The 18382-nt window shown below is 42.4% G+C and overlaps 3 protein-coding genes across 19 annotated transcripts; 1 reads left to right on the top strand and 2 right to left on the bottom strand.

Annotated features, from left to right (window-relative positions):
* Window positions 391-5504, bottom strand: LOC110434551. The gene is made up of 12 exons (XM_021458790.1): window positions 5487-5504; window positions 5085-5294; window positions 4546-5007; window positions 4339-4449; window positions 4077-4256; window positions 3325-3615; window positions 2833-2953; window positions 2626-2753; window positions 1220-1378; window positions 1034-1125; window positions 873-937; window positions 391-797 (listed from the first exon to the last, which is right to left on the bottom strand). Exons 1-9 carry the CDS (start codon window positions 5502-5504, stop codon window positions 1235-1237), a joined length of 1665 nt encoding a protein of 554 aa, XP_021314465.1. The 3' UTR covers window positions 391-797; window positions 873-937; window positions 1034-1125; window positions 1220-1234.
* LOC8085180 (putative F-box protein At2g02030) lies at window positions 7322-9854 on the top strand. The gene is made up of 2 exons (XM_002453100.2): window positions 7322-7900; window positions 8265-9854. The coding sequence occupies exons 1-2, from the start codon at window positions 7766-7768 to the stop codon at window positions 9657-9659; spliced, it is 1530 nt and encodes a 509-aa protein (XP_002453145.2). The 5' UTR covers window positions 7322-7765; the 3' UTR covers window positions 9660-9854.
* LOC8066496 lies at window positions 11039-17330 on the bottom strand. 17 transcript variants are annotated; one of them, XM_021459056.1, is made up of 14 exons: window positions 16845-17330; window positions 15756-15965; window positions 15217-15678; window positions 15010-15120; window positions 14748-14927; window positions 14006-14287; window positions 13505-13625; window positions 13299-13425; window positions 12832-12887; window positions 12244-12300; window positions 11893-12059; window positions 11707-11798; window positions 11546-11610; window positions 11039-11470 (listed from the first exon to the last, which is right to left on the bottom strand). In XM_021459056.1, exons 1-8 carry the CDS (start codon window positions 17253-17255, stop codon window positions 13304-13306), a joined length of 1899 nt encoding a protein of 632 aa, XP_021314731.1. In that variant the 5' UTR covers window positions 17256-17330; the 3' UTR covers window positions 11039-11470; window positions 11546-11610; window positions 11707-11798; window positions 11893-12059; window positions 12244-12300; window positions 12832-12887; window positions 13299-13303. The 17 variants fall into 17 exon arrangements, with proteins under 17 accessions (XP_021314731.1, XP_021314725.1, XP_021314732.1 ...); XM_021459050.1 differs by having other exon boundaries at window positions 11893-12300; XM_021459057.1 differs by lacking the exon at window positions 12244-12300.

The raw sequence follows: 18382 nt of genomic DNA, 5'->3' as shown, positions 1-18382 counted from the left end.
TGAGCTCGCCTCTACCACCGCCGTGTTTCGACCGGGCGGTCTCCGTGGTTCGCCCCGGCCGGCCGGCCGGTCTCGGCGGCGTCTGTGTCTGCGGACGCCCTCCGCCGTGCCGATGATCAGTTCGTCGGCATCAGGGAACAGGTTGACACCCTGGCGGCAGATTTGACCAGCTCCTTGGAGTTCTCTGACAAGGAGAGGAGAATTGTCGGCATCGACAACTTAAAGAGGTCAAGCTCAGTGGTTGGGAAAATAAACCATCGCTGCAACGCGCACTGCAGCAGCTCAAAGTTGTTGACAATCTTGTTTTCCCATCTTTCTTTTTTTTCCCCTTTTGATTGCTGTTTCCCTACTCTGCTATGACCATGTTTTTCCTCTTAATAACTGCATTCATTTCCCTAAATCATGTTCAGGCCCTGCTATCACTATTTATTTATTCTCACACTTTTGTGTCACGTTCTGGTGGATTGGAATGGAGTTTGGGGTAGAAAACAGCAGAGGATTTGTGGCGGAAGCAAGAACAACAACAGGATAGTTCAGAAGAATGAGGAGTCCAGAGTTCAGGATTGAGTTATTCGATACCAGATCGCCCAGCCACCGACTTACACCGGCCCATGCTACTAAAGCCCAAAGCATCAAACTAATCATCTAGGATTACAAACGCTGGCCCATCAGCCACTTGCCGAACCGCCCACGCCTATTGTCGGATAACCTTCAGACATCCTCTTCCTGGCTGTCTTAGCCGGCTTGGTCCTGGCACTTTGGAATTGTTCACAATCTTGCAGTACAATCATAGGAAGCTGCAGGCCAAAAACAATTTGCTCAGTAACTTGTGAATTACAAACAACAGCATCATCTGTACAGTTACTGCTTACCACTTATCAAATGAGCAGTCTACTGAGAAGTGAGAAACACGGTCCCAGATCCCAATAATGATGACCTGACAATTTGGGTGCTCGCTTATTTCAGCATCTCACCTGGAGATTTTCACAACCATTTTATTGAATGCTTTGAGAGAAAAGGCTGAGAAAATTACCGACTAAAATTATTTCCAACTTGAAGCAATGAAGCCGTTGATCGACATTCCAAATCTTTACCATGTGGTCAGATAATGATGTTGCTAGATATCTGCAACAGAGGCCAATTATGTCATATGAAATATAAAAATGAACAAGTGATGCTGAATAACTATGTGACATGAATTGATCTTGAGGTGTAATACCTATGTAATCGGAGCTCAAGGAGCTGAATATTGCAGACTACTGAGACTTCCGTATGCACAAAATCCATTAATCCCATGAACCCATATGCATTTCCATATGGCTGTTAAAGCTGAACCCCATTCTTGAATCACCAACAGGGACTCCATGAGTGAAGGGTCCTTGACTCCTTGTGCAGCGACAGCACATAAGTAATAGTTTTTCAGTACCAAATGTCAGTTAAAGCTGCTCAAGTTGTCAACCGTGCACTTGTTTCATGTGCATCCTAGGAGGGCACAAGCCCAAAAGCAGCTTTTGGGGAAGTCTAATTGTTTATAAATTAGTGTTAACTCCTTAATCATATTAATTCATACCATTCCTTGAATCGGTAATAAGTTCATCTTAGGGTTCTATTCGAAAAGTTCATGCATCTGCAAAGTATAGAGGCAACAGGATACGACAAATTAAATTGGGTGACATCAGTCTTTTGTATATGTAGCACTAATAGTGAAAATAGTGGGAAAAGTAGGAAAATAATAGCTAGACAGATAGCGAATGAAGGAGAGGCAAAATATGATAGAGAACCTCTGCTAGCGTGAGCCTTGAATTGGTCTCACCAAAACTAAAAAATAATCTGGATTTAGAGACATCAATAGTTCAAGCAGAACAATCTTAGCTGGACGAGAAACTTTAAGCCCTTGTCTTACAAAATCCATTTCGAAAGTATTAGACAAAACATATACGCAGTGTTCACACAAGTGTTAAGATTCCATATGCATACTAATTCAGTGTTATTTAGGCAGACCTTGACATCATATTACTTAATCTTTGAGTGAGGAAGAGCAGTAAAAGGATTTACTTTTCTGAATGATGGATCTATTATTGTAGTACCAATACAGAAACTTCACTAAGTTTCAAGATGCTAGAGCATCATGGAAAAGAAAATGTCTACGACTGCTGACCTGCTGTAGTCTGTAGATAAATCTGTTGATTTTTTTCCCCATTTAAATGCCTAGTGCTTGAAATTAAGGGGAAAATATATTAGTAGACTAGTTCACAACCATACATGGAACCATCAGTAGAGGCAACGATCATCAAATGTGTTTTTAACAATACTTCTCTATGTACTTCCAAAGTGTGATTGATCAATAACATTATGCAGAACTAAGGAATGCCGCATAACATCATCTAACAGCAAAGCATGTCGATTCTATATAGAAGGCAACATAATATGATAATAGGCAAACTAAGATCAAGGGATCACAAAAGACAAGTATCATACAGAGTAAAACTGTAAAATCTATGAGAAGTTGACAACTAAAAGATTTTGCATTAGTAGGGAGTAACGTTAATTAATAGAAATCAGATTTAGGAAAGGAAACAGCTCGATATAAAGCAAGAAGAGGAGAAATAAAATGTGATATAGCACCTCGGCTACCATGGGTCTTGAACAGGCCTTGCCAAAGCAAAAAAAGGAATCTTCATTTACTGACATCAATAATTCGATCGGGGCAACCTTAGCTGGACGAGAAATTTTAAGCCTTGGTTCTAGAATACCTGACAAAGTCCATTTTAAAAGATAAATTTGATATTCAGTGCCCATACATATAAAAAAAGCCCATTGCTCTTATTGTACCTGGAGAAAGTGACCGCCCCTGATACAGAAGTGTTGCTAGTGGGTTTGTTGCCCAATGGTTCACAGCTGGGCGGTTAGTTGGCTGAAATCCCACTACTTTACCTTCTACCGATATGACCACCTAAAAATACGTGAATCAAGTGTTGGGGTATAAGTGTGAGCTGATGACCTCATGAGAATGAAACAAAGTTACATAAATTCTAACGCAGAGATTTTTTTTTTCTAAAATAAAATTTAAAACGCAATGCAGAACTAGCACTGGATGCCTTGAGCAACCCAGCTTAGAGGAATACTTAGCAAACACTGCAATACTTTACTAGATGGCAACTAAAAGGTGGGTTCTAATTTAGCAGGTATATCATGATCTATGAACAAATGTTATATGATAGACATTTGCTAGAAACAGAGGTGACCATAGACATTAGAATCATTAGATACATAATCAATACAAAAAGGCATATACTACAAAGACAACTCCCTTTTATAAGTCACACGAGGTACATGAAAACTAGCAATATTCTGCAGAGTTTCCTGGGTTCTATCATTTTGATCCAAATTGGACATCTTAATATTAATTGGCACAGACTGGGATTGATTTTCTTGGCTAAGAGTGTCAGGATGCTGAAAATAGCCAGAAGCAGCAGTATCCTCGCTATTGATTTCCTTGAAGCAATTAGGCAGTTCTCCAACCCAAGCTCCAATGTGTGCATCAACCATTACCTCACCAGGGCAGCCATATGAGTCTTTCATTTTCTTAACAAGAGACGTGCAATAAGCTTGTATTTGAAGAAGAGTAAATCAGACAAATTATGCAGCACACATAAATAATGGATAGAGTAGTTATTCTACGATCCAGTTATGCAGGCAAGCATATTAATTCAGTATTCCAGTCTTCCTTAGACACATCAAACAAGCTTGGCTTGAACTCTTAACTTGTTTAATCTTTATAAATGGTCACATCCTGTAGTAATTTTCAAGGGGGCAGAAACAGATGAGATGCAGCCTGACAGAATATTCCCAAGTTCTTTGGTCACTGTGACAAGTATGTATAAGCAATTAAGCAAAAATTAAACTATCTAAAATGGCATGAGGAACTTCCCTTCAGGTAATTACTTGAAATATTACTGTAATGTTGATTTTATGTGAAATGTTTATGGTGTATCACAAAAGGCAATCCAAAACTAAAATGAGCATCAACTTTCTAGGACAAACAACAGATCCACAAGAACTAGATAACTAAGTACCTCACTGTTATCAAGAGACTTTATATCAGAACAATAGTTCTGAGATGATGAGACATTTGAAATTTCATTGAATAGCATTTTGTCTCTAAAAGATCGAGGCCAGCATAACCGAGCAAAGCCAGTGACAAAAAGAAAAATACAGCTCCCAGCCAAGAAAGTGAAAAGATTGTTCAAATAGCCCTGCAAAAAACCAAAAAACATGAAGAGTTTGGTAATATATATTTGAACTGAGTAAATTTTGACCAGGAAAGTATCAGCATACATTGTTCTTTTTAATCTTTGACGGATCTGAATTCCAATGAGGATGGAATGTTTTGCCTGGTAATGTGAATTGATCTTCAAAGTACATGTCTAGAATGTTCCCTAGTTCCACCTACAAGTGGCGGAAATGCACAGAAACAAGTTAAGAAGACCATATTCTAGAAAACAAATAAGTTTAACAGAAGATAGGGAAGGAATATCAGTGTACCAGTTGGGAGTGGGATAAGAGAACTTCCCACCTATTACTTTCTAACTCGAAAAGACCTTCATGGTTAGAATTCTCCAATGCGTTGGCATTAATTTGCAGCTTATAGGTAGGAATGTACTCATTGGCCCAAAGCACTAACTCAGGACCCCCAATCTTCACCAAAGTTTCATAATGTGGAGGTGGCCACCATCCATTCTTTGTTTCGTGTACTTTGTGAGAAGACTTAATTAGACTAATGGTCTCCAGACACCTCTTAGCATTTTTCACTACTTCTGCCTCAGAAATTCTGTGTATACAAACCGAGGAATCCATTGAGTAGTCGAGCTGTCGCTTCTGAAACAAACTGCCTACGCCCCCAAGGTGATTTTTTCTGGCATCCTCAATGACACAGTAGAAAATGGCTTCAGCGAGAGAAGACAGAAGCTTTCCATTTGATGAGCTGATACTACAATCCAAAGACCCCTGGTGTGCATTAACAAATTAGCAAGAAGTAAACGAAGCAGAAAAATAAAAAATTTGTAAACCTTGTGAGTTTGCACCTTTTGGGGTTTGCCAAAATCTTGGAAGTGTCTCACTGAACCTGGGGAGAAGACCTCAAGACGAAAGTTTGAGAGCCGCTGAATTACAACTTGCTTAAAGGCCATAGCCAACATACTCTCTGAATCAGACTCATTTGCAAAGAAAAAATCATATCCGAATTGTTTCTCTATCTTGCTGGCCTTATCTTTAACTTCCCTCGCTTGCAAAATCTACAAAAATTACCACAGTTTACTCATGACGATCCAGCAAAACATGGGAAACCCAGCAGAAATCCAAGGCTGCTGTAATTATTGGTATACACAAGTAGACCAGTCGGTCCGTCCTATAATCGTATCCTAGGGTGACATACAACAAAAGGCAGATAAGCTCATTCCATGGTAAATCCAAAAGCATTGCCTAACTGTTTGACCTATCTGCATTGTTGCATAAGAATCATGTTTCGCACAAAGTGGTCAGAGTGGTCAGGATGACACCGACGGAGCTCCAGGACAATGGGGCGAAGATGGCGTGGGCCAAGGAGTCTGCGCGCGGAGGCAGAGAGGTGGGTGGAAGAGTTCCGTGCGCTCAGCGTGGCGGGCGGGCGAGCGAGAGAGGGCCAAGGAGACCAGCGAGTCTAGCGTGGATGTGCGTGTGTTGGACATTTTGGACATTTTCTCTGGTCGGATCCACATATCATGGCTGTCAAATGGCAGAAATCAATAAAGGCTTCCTCAACAAGCAGATAGAATCAGGCCATCAAATCTTTCGACACATACATGAAGTATTAAATATAGATAAAAATAAAAACTAATTGCACAGTTTACCTGTAAATCACGAGACGAATCTTTTGATCCTAGTTAGTCTATAATTAGATAATATTTGCCACAAACAAACGAAAGTGCTACAGTAGTGAAATCCAAAAAAATTTCGCATCTAAACAAGGCCTCATTAGCCTCATATAAAAGTAGCCTTCCACCAGGCCTTGTTTAGTTCCCAAAAAATTTTGCAAAATTTTTCAGATTCTCCATCACATCGAATCTTTAGACGTATGTATGAAGTATTAAATATAAACGAAAATAAAAACCAATTACACAGTTTAGTCGGAATTGACGAGACAAATCTTTTGAGCCTAGTTAGTCCATGATTGGACAACATTTGTCAAATACAAACAAAATTGATACTATTCACATTTTGCAAAATTGATACTAAAAACTTACCATGCTGCAACCTTTTTGCTTTTCTCCGTACTGAAAGCTCTCCGCAAGAAGTAGTACTTTTGAGGCTATGGGAGCTTCTGCAAGAGACTCTGCGCCTCTGCGAGACCACCAGCCTTAGTAAGGCCCTGTTTAGTTTCTCACCTAAAAAGTTTTCATCCATCCCATCGAATCTTTAGACACATGCATGGAACATTAAATATAAATAAAAAAAATAAACTAATGACACAGTTTGATCGAAAATCGCGAGACGAATCTTTGAAGCCTAGTTAGTCTATGATTAGCCTTAAGTGCTACAGTAACCCATATGTGTTAATGATAGCTTAATTATGCTTAATAAATTTGTCTTGCCGTTTTTAGACGAGCTATGTAATTTATTTTTTATTAGTTTTTAAAACCCCTTCCAATATCCTTCCGATATATTCAATGTGACACATAAAATTTTTTTATCTCCAATCGGCCTAACTTGAAAGTTCAATGTAGACGTGGAGTCCAAGGCAGCACTCCACGCTGTCGCGTTGGGGAAGCCTAAGTGGACGAAACTACTTAAAAGGGCCGTCATAATACAGAGATATGGCCCAACTTTTTTATTAGGCCCTGTTTAGACTGGAGATGAAAACTTTTTGGGTGTCACATCGGATATGTCGGAAGGATGTCGGGAGGGGTTTTTAGAAACTAATAAAAAAACAAATTATATAGCTCATCAGGAAACTACAAGACAAATCTATTAAACATAATTAATCTATCATTAGCACATGTGAGTTACTGTGCACTTAAGGCTAATCATGGAGTAACCAGGCTTTAAAAGATTCGTCTCACGTTTTTCAATCAAACTGTGTAATTAGTTTATTTTTTTATGTATATTTAATGTTCCATGCATGTGTCCAAAGATTCGATAAGATAGACGAAAAAATTTTAGGTAGGGCCTTATCGTCAAAGTCAGGTAGGGAGGAGATTTAAGGAGCTATAAATAGAAACTGTGGCTTGATTTACAAAGTCTTGAAGTGTTTTTCTGCAAAAGAGCACAAGGTAGGCCGAATGTGCGGTAGGTTTTAAGGGCCGTGATGTTGAGTTGAGCTGAAGCCCCTCCACTCGCTCGCCCTCCGCCTCCGCCCTCCGAAGCCACCAGCCCCCAAATTTTTTCCTCATCTACTGCCCTTCCCCGGTCTCGCCCTTCTTCCTCTGCTATGGTGGAGTCCGGCAGCCGGCGGGCTGCTGTTAGAGCGCGCCGCTTCATCTAGGTGGGAAGCGCCGGTGGCGACTGGTGGGGTACACTGGCTAGATCCAGGGAACGACTGGCCGTCCCGCGGCCGGATCAGGTCCGGCGAACCCGTCCCGGCCCAGCTGTGGACCAGGCGGCTGGAGGAGGTGGCCGAAAAGTAGGGCGTGCCGCCCCTCCGTCGTCCACGGCGCTCCACCTGTGGGCGGGCACAGGTCACTGGATCCGTTGCGCCTGCTGACGAAGGCCAACTCTGGCAGGCACCCCGATGCCTGAGCTTGTTCCACTCGACGGAGCGCGCTCTCGTCGACGACATCGTCGCGGGATTTCTGCCACATCTGATGTTGAAGCATGCATCCAGTGCTGCATCACTGTGGCGAAAGGTTTTGCCTTTGGTGATGACGTAAGTCGATTTCATTCCGAGTATCACAGATCTGTTCATCTATCCAGATGTTTTTTCTTTTTTCTTTTTAATTAAATAAGTATATACAAAAAAGAGATATTATTGCTTTAGTAATTATATATACAACAATTATTATATGTATTATAATAAAAAGGGTTCTTTAATAGGATTATGAATCTGTGATACGTTTGGTTAAGGAAAAAAGGGGGCTTTCAATGGTCCGAGTCGAATACGAGATTGTATCCTACTCCGAGTAGAACATTATTATGACTATATGTATTATATGTGTACACCCCCTATGTGGCTATGTTGGTCCTCACTATTAATGTTTTTTTTTGGCTGCTTGGACGATATGGCCATACAGACAAGGAAGAGGAAGGCGAGCGCACCACAAGCACCTATTCCTTATCTGTCAGACGAGATAGTTGTGGCGATCCTGGTGTGGCTGCCTGTCAAGTCTCTCTTGCGGTGCAGAGCCGTGTGCAAGGCTTGGCGAGCCATCGTGAATGACCCCTTGTTCGTGAGTGCTCACCTACGGTGGTCAGCCATGAGATGGGAGCAAGAGCCGTCCTTCCTCGTCACCCCGGTAACCCGGGACCATGTCATCCCACAGGAGGATGTGAAGGAGCGCGGCTGGCCGACCACCTTCTCCAAGCAAATTAGCTTCTATCGCTACCAATGGCAGTGGCAGCAAAGTGCCTCCGACTCCGACTCCGACAATAATGGCCATGGCCAGCAGCAGACAGCTAGGTTGATGCATGTCAAGGAGTTGGGCTCCAAGTCCAACCGGGTGGGCTTCTTTGCCCACTGTGACGGCCTGGTTCTCGCTCCCACCGAAAAGGAGCTCTACCTCTTGAACCCGGCCACCGGGGACGCAATCACGCTGCCGAAAAGCCACCGCAACAACCTGCGACACGCCCCAAGAACCTGCCATTGTGTTGGTCTTGGCTTGGATCCACGCACTGGCAAGTACAAGGTCTTCCAGGCCTTCTACCGACCTGTTGACCCCTATCCAAGGTTCAATGACTATAAGAAAGTTCCAATGGGGATGGAATTCCTCACTTTGGACGGTGGCAACAACGAGGCCTGGACCTGGACGGAGACGATGGAAGATTCGGTGTTCACTTTGGGCAGTGGCGACGACGACGAGGCCTGGACAGAGACGAGGGAAGATCCGCCGCGCCCTCTGCTGAGATGGCAGACTGGTGTGACACTGAAAGGGTTCATTTTCTGGCGTGTTGACACGGCTCAGTACTGTCAGTCAAGTGCGGGGATTCTTCTCCGCCTTACCCTAGAGCTTGAGGGATTCAATATCATCCCCCTGCCGGGGTCAATGCGCGTTTGTGATGACTTCATGTTGGATGCACTGCACGGCCAGGGGGAGCTGTGCCTCACGACCCGCACTAGTGATGTGCCGTCGGTGACCATATGGATGATGCCAGTGCACAACGACGACAATTATCTCGCCATGGGCTATGCCCAGTGGGAGCTGCGCTACTCCATCCCTCTCGGGCTCCCGCCGCATCGTCTCTGCCGCCTGATGGCTCTTGTTGCTGGTGGCACCCGAATTCTGCTGTGGAGTGATTTCATTCTCTACGAATATGATCTGGCAACCTCTAAGCTGAGCACCGTGTGTGAGATGGATCGAATGAGGTACCAGGGTCGTCGAACGAGGAAATGGAAGAACCTCTGGAGCTTCAACTTTGTGCCCTATACGGAGAGCCTCCTTCGGATCGGATCACTGCTGCCTAATAATTAGCTTCTTTAGCTAGCCATGAGATGAGAATTGTGATACTTTGTAGCTATGATTACATTTGATGTCATGAGAACAATTCTGTTTGGATTGTAGTGCTTGTATCTTCCTCTTCACTATTTATTCTGTGACTCTTCTTTAATCGTATGTGAGAATAATGCAAACATGTGTATCTTGAAATACAGTATGTGTGGATGTCCATATAGCTTTTCATACAAAATACCGCATACCTGTCTGCACAGCCAGAAGTTGTATTTGGATTTGTAGTTTAATTTCAGATTAGCAAACCCTATGACACCAATAGTTTACTTGTCCGATCCTTATACGGACCTATCAGTAAAGGCAATTGGCATCCGATATGTTTTCTAAGAATTTCTCTTTATTTATTTAGTTACACTAGAGAAAAACTACGGGTATTTATTTGGAGCACCGTTCCCAACCTATCCATCCCTAGGGGATCGAGCTATTAGAGCATCTCTACCGCATATTCCTTGCTCGTTCATGTTTCTTTTTTTTAAAAAAGAGAAAAAATATCTTCGAGAGTATCTTATATTCTTTTCCAATGGTTTGTCACTGGCAAATTAGATTCCATCGTGCATAAAAGTATGCATACCGTAGCGCGTATCCCCCAATGCAAATAAACCTGTTATAAACAAACTAAGTTCAATCATAGTTCAGCTAGTCTCTGCACCACAAATTGCTTGCCACTTGATGCGACACCAATCTCTGAAAGTAGGATCCGACTAATACCCCCATCTTGGATAGATTACCTTTTTCAGAACCGAAAGATTCTAGACAGAAGCATGTTACAGGGACAATTGCCAAAACAGAGAATTACAACAAAAAATGATGTCAAAAGGATTTAGAAAAGAGATTGTGTCAGCATTATTGTTTCACAGAATGACCCTAAATTAGGGGCTCGACAAAAGGCTCTAGTGAAGGTTGTGTGTGACCCATGACCAACCGAAATATCCCTAATTGATCTTTTATCTCATGGCTACGACGCCGAGGACACCTAGCGTGAGCTCGCCTCTACCACCGCCGTGTTTCGACCGGGCGGTCTCCGTGGTTCGCCCCGGCCGGCCGGCCGGTCTCGGCGGCGTCTGTGTCTGCGGACGCCCTCCGCCGTGCCGATGATCAGTTCGTCGGCATCAGGGAACAGGTTGACACCCTGGCGGCAGATTTGACCAGCTCCTTGGAGTTCTCTGACAAGGAGAGGAGAATTGTCGGCATCGACAACTTAAAGAGGTCAAGCTCAGTGGTTGGGAAAATAAACCATCGCTGCAACGCGCACTGCAGCAGCTCAAAGTTGTTGACAATCTTGTTTTCCCATCTTTCTTTTTTTCCCCTTTTGATTGCTGTTTCCCTACTCTGCTATGACCATGTTTTTCCTCTTAATAACTGCATTCATTTCCCTAAATCATGTTCAGGCCCTGCTATCACTATTTATTTATTCTCACACTTTTGTGTCACGTTCTGGTGGATTGGAATGGAGTTTGGGGTAGAAAACAGCAGAGGATTTGTGGCGGAAGCAAGAACAACAACAGGATAGTTCAGAAGAATGAGGAGTCCAGAGTTCAGGATTGAGTTATTCGATACCAGATCGCCCAGCCACCGACTTACACCGGCCCATGCTACTAAAGCCCAAAGCATCAAACTAATCATCTAGGATTACAAACGCTGGCCCATCAGCCACTTGCCGAACCGCCCACGCCTATTGTCGGATAACCTTCAGACATCCTCTTCCTGGCTGTCTTAGCCGGCTTGGTCCTGGCACTTTGGAATTGTTCACAATCTTGCAGTACAATCATAGGAAGCTGCAGGCCAAAAACAATTTGCTCAGTAACTTGTGAATTACAAACAACAGCATCATCTGTACAGTTACTGCTTACCACTTATCAAATGAGCAGTCTACTGAGAAGTGAGAAACACGGTCCCAGATCCCAATAATGATGACCTGACAATTTGGGTGCTCGCTTATTTCAGCATCTCACCTGGAGATTTTCACAACCATTTTATTGAATGCTTTGAGAGAAAAGGCTGAGAAAATTACCGACTAAAATTATTTCCAACTTGAAGCAATGAAGCCGTTGATCGACATTCCAAATCTTTACCATGTGGTCAGATAATGATGTTGCTAGATATCTGCAACAGAGGCCAATTATGTCATATGAAATATAAAAATGAACAAGTGATGCTGAATAACTATGTGACATGAATTGATCTTGAGGTGTAATACCTATGTAATCGGAGCTCAAGGAGCTGAATATTGCAGACTACTGAGACTTCCGTATGCACAAAATCCATTAATCCCATGAACCCATATGCATTTCCATATGGCTGTTAAAGCTGAACCCCATTCTTGAATCACCAACAGGGACTCCATGAGTGAAGGGTCCTTGACTCCTTGTGCAGCGACAGCACATAAGTAATAGTTTTTCAGTACCAAATGTCAGTTAAAGCTGCTCAAGTTGTCAACCGTGCACTTGTTTCATGTGCATCCTAGGAGGGCACAAGCCCAAAAGCAGCTTTTGGGGAAGTCTAATTGTTTATAAATTAGTGTTAACTCCTTAATCATATTAATTCATACCATTCCTTGAATCGGTAATAAGTTCATCTTAGGGTTCTATTCGAAAAGTTCATGCATCTGCAAAGTATAGAGGCAACAGGATACGACAAATTAAATTGGGTGACATCAGTCTTTTGTATATGTAGCACTAATAGTGAAAATAGTGGGAAAAGTAGGAAAATAATAGCTAGACAGATAGCGAATGAAGGAGAGGCAAAATATGATAGAGAACCTCTGCTAGCGTGAGCCTTGAATTGGTCTCACCAAAACTAAAAAATAATCTGGATTTAGAGACATCAATAGTTCAAGCAGAACAATCTTAGCTGGACGAGAAACTTTAAGCCCTTGTCTTACAAAATCCATTTCGAAAGTATTAGACAAAACATATACGCAGTGTTCACACAAGTGTTAAGATTCCATATGCATACTAATTCAGTGTTATTTAGGCAGACCTTGACATCATATTACTTAATCTTTGAGTGAGGAAGAGCAGTAAAAGGATTTACTTTTCTGAATGATGGATCTATTATTGTAGTACCAATACAGAAACTTCACTAAGTTTCAAGATGCTAGAGCATCATGGAAAAGAAAATGTCTACGACTGCTGACCTGCTGTAGTCTGTAGATAAATCTGTTGATTTTTTTCCCCATTTAAATGCCTAGTGCTTGAAATTAAGGGGAAAATATATTAGTAGACTAGTTCACAACCATACATGGAACCATCAGTAGAGGCAACGATCATCAAATGTGTTTTTAACAATACTTCTCTATGTACTTCCAAAGTGTGATTGATCAATAACATTATGCAGAACTAAGGAATGCCGCATAACATCATCTAACAGCAAAGCATGTCGATTCTATATAGAAGGCAACATAATATGATAATAGGCAAACTAAGATCAAGGGATCACAAAAGACAAGTATCATACAGAGTAAAACTGTAAAATCTATGAGAAGTTGACAACTAAAAGATTTTGCATTAGTAGGGAGTAACGTTAATTAATAGAAATCAGATTTAGGAAAGGAAACAGCTCGATATAAAGCAAGAAGAGGAGAAATAAAATGTGATATAGCACCTCGGCTACCATGGGTCTTGAACAGGCCTTGCCAAAGCAAAAAAGGAATCTTCATTTACTGACATCAATAATTCGATCGGGGCAACCTTAGCTGGACGAGAAATTTTAAGCCTTGGTTCTAGAATACCTGACAAAGTCCATTTTAAAAGATAAATTTGATATTCAGTGCCCATACATATAAAAAAAGCCCATTGCTCTTATTGTACCTGGAGAAAGTGACCGCCCCTGATACAGAAGTGTTGCTAGTGGGTTTGTTGCCCAATGGTTCACAGCTGGGCGGTTAGTTGGCTGAAATCCCACTACTTTACCTTCTACCGATATGACCACCTAAAAATACGTGAATCAAGTGTTGGGGTATAAGTGTGAGCTGATGACCTCATGAGAATGAAACAAAGTTACATAAATTCTAACGCAGAGATTTTTTTTTTCTAAAATAAAATTTAAAACGCAATGCAGAACTAGCACTGGATGCCTTGAGCAACCCAGCTTAGAGGAATACTTAGCAAACACTGCAATACTTTACTAGATGGCAACTAAAAGGTGGGTTCTAATTTAGCAGGTATATCATGATCTATGAACAAATGTTATATGATAGACATTTGCTAGAAACAGAGGTGACCAAAGACATTAGAATCATTAGATACATAATCAATACAAAAAGGCATATACTACAAAGACAACTCCCTTTTATAAGTCACACGAGGTACCTGAAAACTAGCAATATTCTGCAGAGTTTCCTGGGTTCTATCATTTTGATCCAAATTGGACATCTTAATATTAATTGGCACAGACTGGGATTGATTTTCTTGGCTAAGGGTGTCAGGATGCTGAAAATAGCCAGAAGCAGCAGTATCCTCGCTATTGATTTCCTTGAAGCAATTAGGCAGTTCTCCAACCCAAGCTCCAATGTGTGCATCAACCATTACCTCACCAGGGCAGCCATATGAGTCTTTCATTTTCTTAACAAGAGACGTGCAATAAGCTTGTATCTGAAGAAGAGTAAATCAGACAAATTATGCAGCACACATAATAATGGATAGAGTAGTTATTCTACGATCCAGTTATGCAGGCAAGCATATTAATTCAGTATTCCAGTCTTCCTTAGACACATAAAACAAGCTTGGCTTGAACTCTTAACTTGTTTAATCTTTATAAATGGTCACATCCTGTAGTAATTTTCAAGGGGGCAGAAACAGATGAGATGCAGCCTGACAGAATATTCCCAAGTTCTTTGGTCACTGTGACAAGTATGTATAAGCAATTAAGCAAAAATTAAACTATCTAAAATGGCATGAGGAACTTCCCTTCAGGTAATTACTTGAAATATTACTGTAATGTTGATTTTATGTGAAATGTTTATGGTGTATCACAAAAGGCAATCCAAAACTAAAATGAGCATCAACTTTCTAGGACAAACAACAGATCCACAAGAACTAGATAACTAAGTACCTCACTGTTATCAAGAGACTTTATATCAGAACAATAGTTCTGAGATGATGAGACATTTGAAATTTCATTGAATAGCATTTTGTCTCTAAAAGATCGAGGCCAGCATAACCGAGCAAAGCCAGTGACAAAAAGAAAAATACAGCTCCCAGCCAAGAAAGTGAAAAGATTGTTCAAATAGCCCTGCAAAAAACAAAAAAACATGAAGAGTTTGGTAATATATATTTGAACTGAGTAAATTTTGACCAGGAAAGTATCAGCATACATTGTTCTTTTTAATCTTTGACGGATCTGAATTCCAATGAGGATGGAATGTTTTGCCTGGTAATGTGAATTGATCTTCAAAGTACATGTCTAGAATGTTCCCTAGTTCCACCTACAAGTGGCGGAAATGCACAGAAACAAGTTAAGAAGACCATATTCTAGAAAACAAATAAGTTTAACAGAAGATAGGGAAGGAATATCAGTGTACCAGTTGGGAGTGGGATAAGAGAACTTCCCACCTATTACTTTCTAACTCGAAAAGACCTTCATGGTTAGAATTCTCCAATGCGTTGGCATTAATTTGCAGCTTATAGGTAGGAATGTACTCATTGGCCCAAAGCACTAACTCAGGACCCCCAATCTTCACCAAAGTTTCATAATGTGGAGGTGGCCACCATCCATTCTTTGTTTCGTGTACTTTGTGAGAAGACTTAATTAGACTAATGGTCTCCAGACACCTCTTAGCATTTTTCACTACTTCTGCCTCAGAAATTCTGTGTATACAAACCGAGGAATCCATTGAGTAGTCGAGCTGTCGCTTCTGAAACAAACTGCCTACGCCCCCAAGGTGATTTTTTCTGGCATCCTCAATGACACAGTAGAAAATGGCTTCAGCGAGAGAAGACAGAAGCTTTCCATTTGATGAGCTGATACTACAATCCAAAGACCCCTGGTGTGCATTAACAAATTAGCAAGAAGTAAACGAAGCAGAAAAATAAAAAATTTGTAAACCTTGTGAGTTTGCACCTTTTGGGGTTTGCCAAAATCTTGGAAGTGTCTCACTGAACCTGGGGAGAAGACCTCAAGACGAAAGTTTGAGAGCCGCTGAATTACAACTTGCTTAAAGGCCATAGCCAACATACTCTCTGAATCAGACTCATTTGCAAAGAAAAAATCATATCCGAATTGTTTCTCTATCTTGCTGGCCTTATCTTTAACTTCCCTCGCTTGCAAAATCTACAAAAATTACCACAGTTTACTCATGACGATCCAGCAAAACATGGGAAACCCAGCAGAAATCCAAGGCTGCTGTAATTATTGGTATACACAAGTAGACCAGTCGGTCCGTCCTATAATCGTATCCTAGGGTGCCATACAACAAAAGGCAGATAAGCTCATTCCATGGTAAATCCAAAAGCATTGCCTAACTGTTTGACCTATCTGCATTGTTGCATAAGAATCATGTTTCGCACAATGCAGCATATCTAAACAAAAGGTGTAATTGACCCAGTTGTGCTTGTGCATTGCAGATAGGAACGCGTGATTTCCTAGAAGTAGTATTTGGCATAATTAGATCCATAATAATCAGTCCCAAAATTGTCAGAACTAACGAGAGGTATGATAGAGAAAGCACAGACAGGGTGAAGAAATTGTTGCTTTCACTTATTGTAGCACGAACGCCTAACGAGTCATGGCAAAACTAATGCAAATCACCGAGAATGTGGATAGGCTCATTCCATGGTTAAACAAAAAAACATGTCTACTACCAAGAGAAAGTATGCATGGTGAATTTCGCTTTGCCTAGTTGTTTGGCTAATCTGCATCAGTGCATCGGAATCATGTTGCGCAAAATGCAGCACATCTAGAGGAAAGGTTTAATGTACCCAGTTTGTGCTTGCAGATTGGATTGGAATGAGTGCTTGGTACGGTTAACATTTTGCATACTAGACTAGATAGATGACAATCAGTCCACCCCATAGTCAGAGCTCAGTCCACCCCATTGTCAGAGCTAAACACTGGAGAAGTATGCAAGAGCTATTGAAACAATGCTTATTGTAGCGCGAGCGCCTCAGAAATGGTGTGTGAAAAAAGCCGCAGTACTGAGTACTGACTCACCACTCGCGTGGAGGATGCGGTCGTCCCGCCGCCATGGGACCCGGGGAGGAAAGCCTCGACGACCATGGCGTCGGAGCCGGCAGCGAGGTACGCCTCCGCCCTGGCCCCTCCGTCTGCCGCGGCCGCCGCCGCGACCGCCTGTTCCCGGCGCGCGGCGCCGGCGAGCTCGAGCCGCGCGAGGCGGCCCTCGTAGCAGCGCGCGATCGGGATGAGGTCGCCGCCGTCCACCACAGCGCGGACGCTGGTGCGAGGCGTGTGGCGGGACGCGGCGGGGGTCAGGCGCAGAGGACGAAGGCGGTCGGCTGGGGACGAGGTGGTGAGGGGGGAAGGAGCGAAGCGGCGCGGGGAGTGGGAGTTGGAGGGGGAGGGGCAGAGAGGCAGAGCGCGGAGAAGGAGAGACGGGGACGGCATTTTTTTTTTCCGGTTTGGTTTTGCGGTGGCGCGAGCTAGGTCGGAGGATTTTGCGGCCACGGCGACGAGACGACGGTGCTGTCGAGAGAAAGGAGACGACAAGAACGACGTGGGCTGGGCTGGGCTGGACTGGACTACTGCAGGAGGTAGTATGGGTAGGGTAGGGCCCATACAGGCAGACGTTGAGCCCGCTGACTCATGATACATATGGGCCTAACAACATCCGGCCCTTTGACTTGCCCCGGGTGGAACGGAACGAATCGATCGTGTACTGTACGGCGGTGTCGGTCACGTGCTGCTCGTGACGCTGCTAGTATGCTTTTGTTTTGGTTTTCAGGGTGAACTAAACAAGGTCTGAGCCACCGCGATGCCTAAGCCCATACATAAAAATTTGAAAATTTTGAAGTGGTCAAAACTATGGTTTGTATATCGTGTTGTTGGAAGCATAAAATACTCTACTCTATTTGCAAACTGGAGGGAGTAGGCCAACATAGGGACATATCTTGCTGAGGTGAGCTTAAAGTTTTAGTTGTTGTTTGGTTTAAACCTTAAACCAGACAACTTTCTTCAGTCACTCAAAATTCAACGTTTGAGAATAGTTTGACCAGTAGGCAGGGCTTGTTGGTGTTAGTCCATATAGCCCCTTAGCAACAAGTGTAATCGGTCGTCGCAAAAAGGAATTTCATGTTTAGCATTCAACAATTTCTCTTTGCTACTTTTTTGTGACGTAACTCTATTAACTAATTAGCTTATTTTGACTATCGTTTAGCAAAAAAAGACTAGTTAGCATACAATCTTCTTGCGGCTAATGCATGGATGTGTATCGTGTCATCAATATAATGGATTGGGTTAGCCAAAGGACAATGACATAGAGGGACAAGCTAAAGGATGAAGCTCACAACTATTCTAAAGAAACCTTTCTAACAGCAAAGCGCCCATGGGCACCCATACCTCCCTCCCCCCCCACACACAACTAAGCTTCGCTCGTGGCAAAGGCTATGTCGATTACAGGACGGTTCTAAGAGGGGTTGCAGCCCTCCTCGTGAGCCTGATTTTTTTGGTCAAATTTATTGTTATTTAGCCTCAAATCATCATTAATCTATAGTTTTATCTTAAATCTTCATTAT

Source organism: Sorghum bicolor, chromosome 4 (genome assembly GCF_000003195.3).
Source record: "Sorghum bicolor cultivar BTx623 chromosome 4, Sorghum_bicolor_NCBIv3, whole genome shotgun sequence".
NCBI classification, from domain to species: domain Eukaryota; kingdom Viridiplantae; phylum Streptophyta; class Magnoliopsida; order Poales; family Poaceae; genus Sorghum; species Sorghum bicolor.
This window is presented reverse-complemented; position numbering and strand designations above follow the sequence as displayed.

What these genes read in the sequence shown, in the direction of transcription:
- LOC110434551 (XM_021458790.1), bottom strand. An exon ending in CAAAGATTAAAAAGAACAAT is followed by an intron (nt 4,257 to 4,338) that starts GTATGCTGATAC and finishes GGTTTTTTGCAG; the next exon opens with GGCTATTTGAACAATCTTTT. An exon ending in CAAGACCCATGGTAGCCGAG is followed by an intron (nt 1,379 to 2,625) that starts GTGCTATATCAC and finishes CAAGGAGTCAAG; the next exon opens with GACCCTTCACTCATGGAGTC.
- LOC8085180 (XM_002453100.2), top strand. Translation starts at nt 7,766, where the DNA reads ATGCCTGAGCTTGTTCCACTCGACGGAGCGCGCTCTCGTCGACGACAT. An exon ending in GTTTTGCCTTTGGTGATGAC is followed by an intron (nt 7,901 to 8,264) that starts GTAAGTCGATTT and finishes ATGGCCATACAG; the next exon opens with ACAAGGAAGAGGAAGGCGAG.
- LOC8066496 (XM_021459044.1), bottom strand. Translation starts at nt 17,255, where the DNA reads ATGCCGTCCCCGTCTCTCCTTCTCCGCGCTCTGCCTCTCTGCCCCTCC. An exon ending in ATTTTGGCAAACCCCAAAAG is followed by an intron (nt 15,679 to 15,755) that starts GTGCAAACTCAC and finishes AATGCACACCAG; the next exon opens with GGGTCTTTGGATTGTAGTAT. An exon ending in GGGGCGGTCACTTTCTCCAG is followed by an intron (nt 13,426 to 13,504) that starts GTACAATAAGAG and finishes GGACTTTGTCAG; the next exon opens with GTATTCTAGAACCAAGGCTT.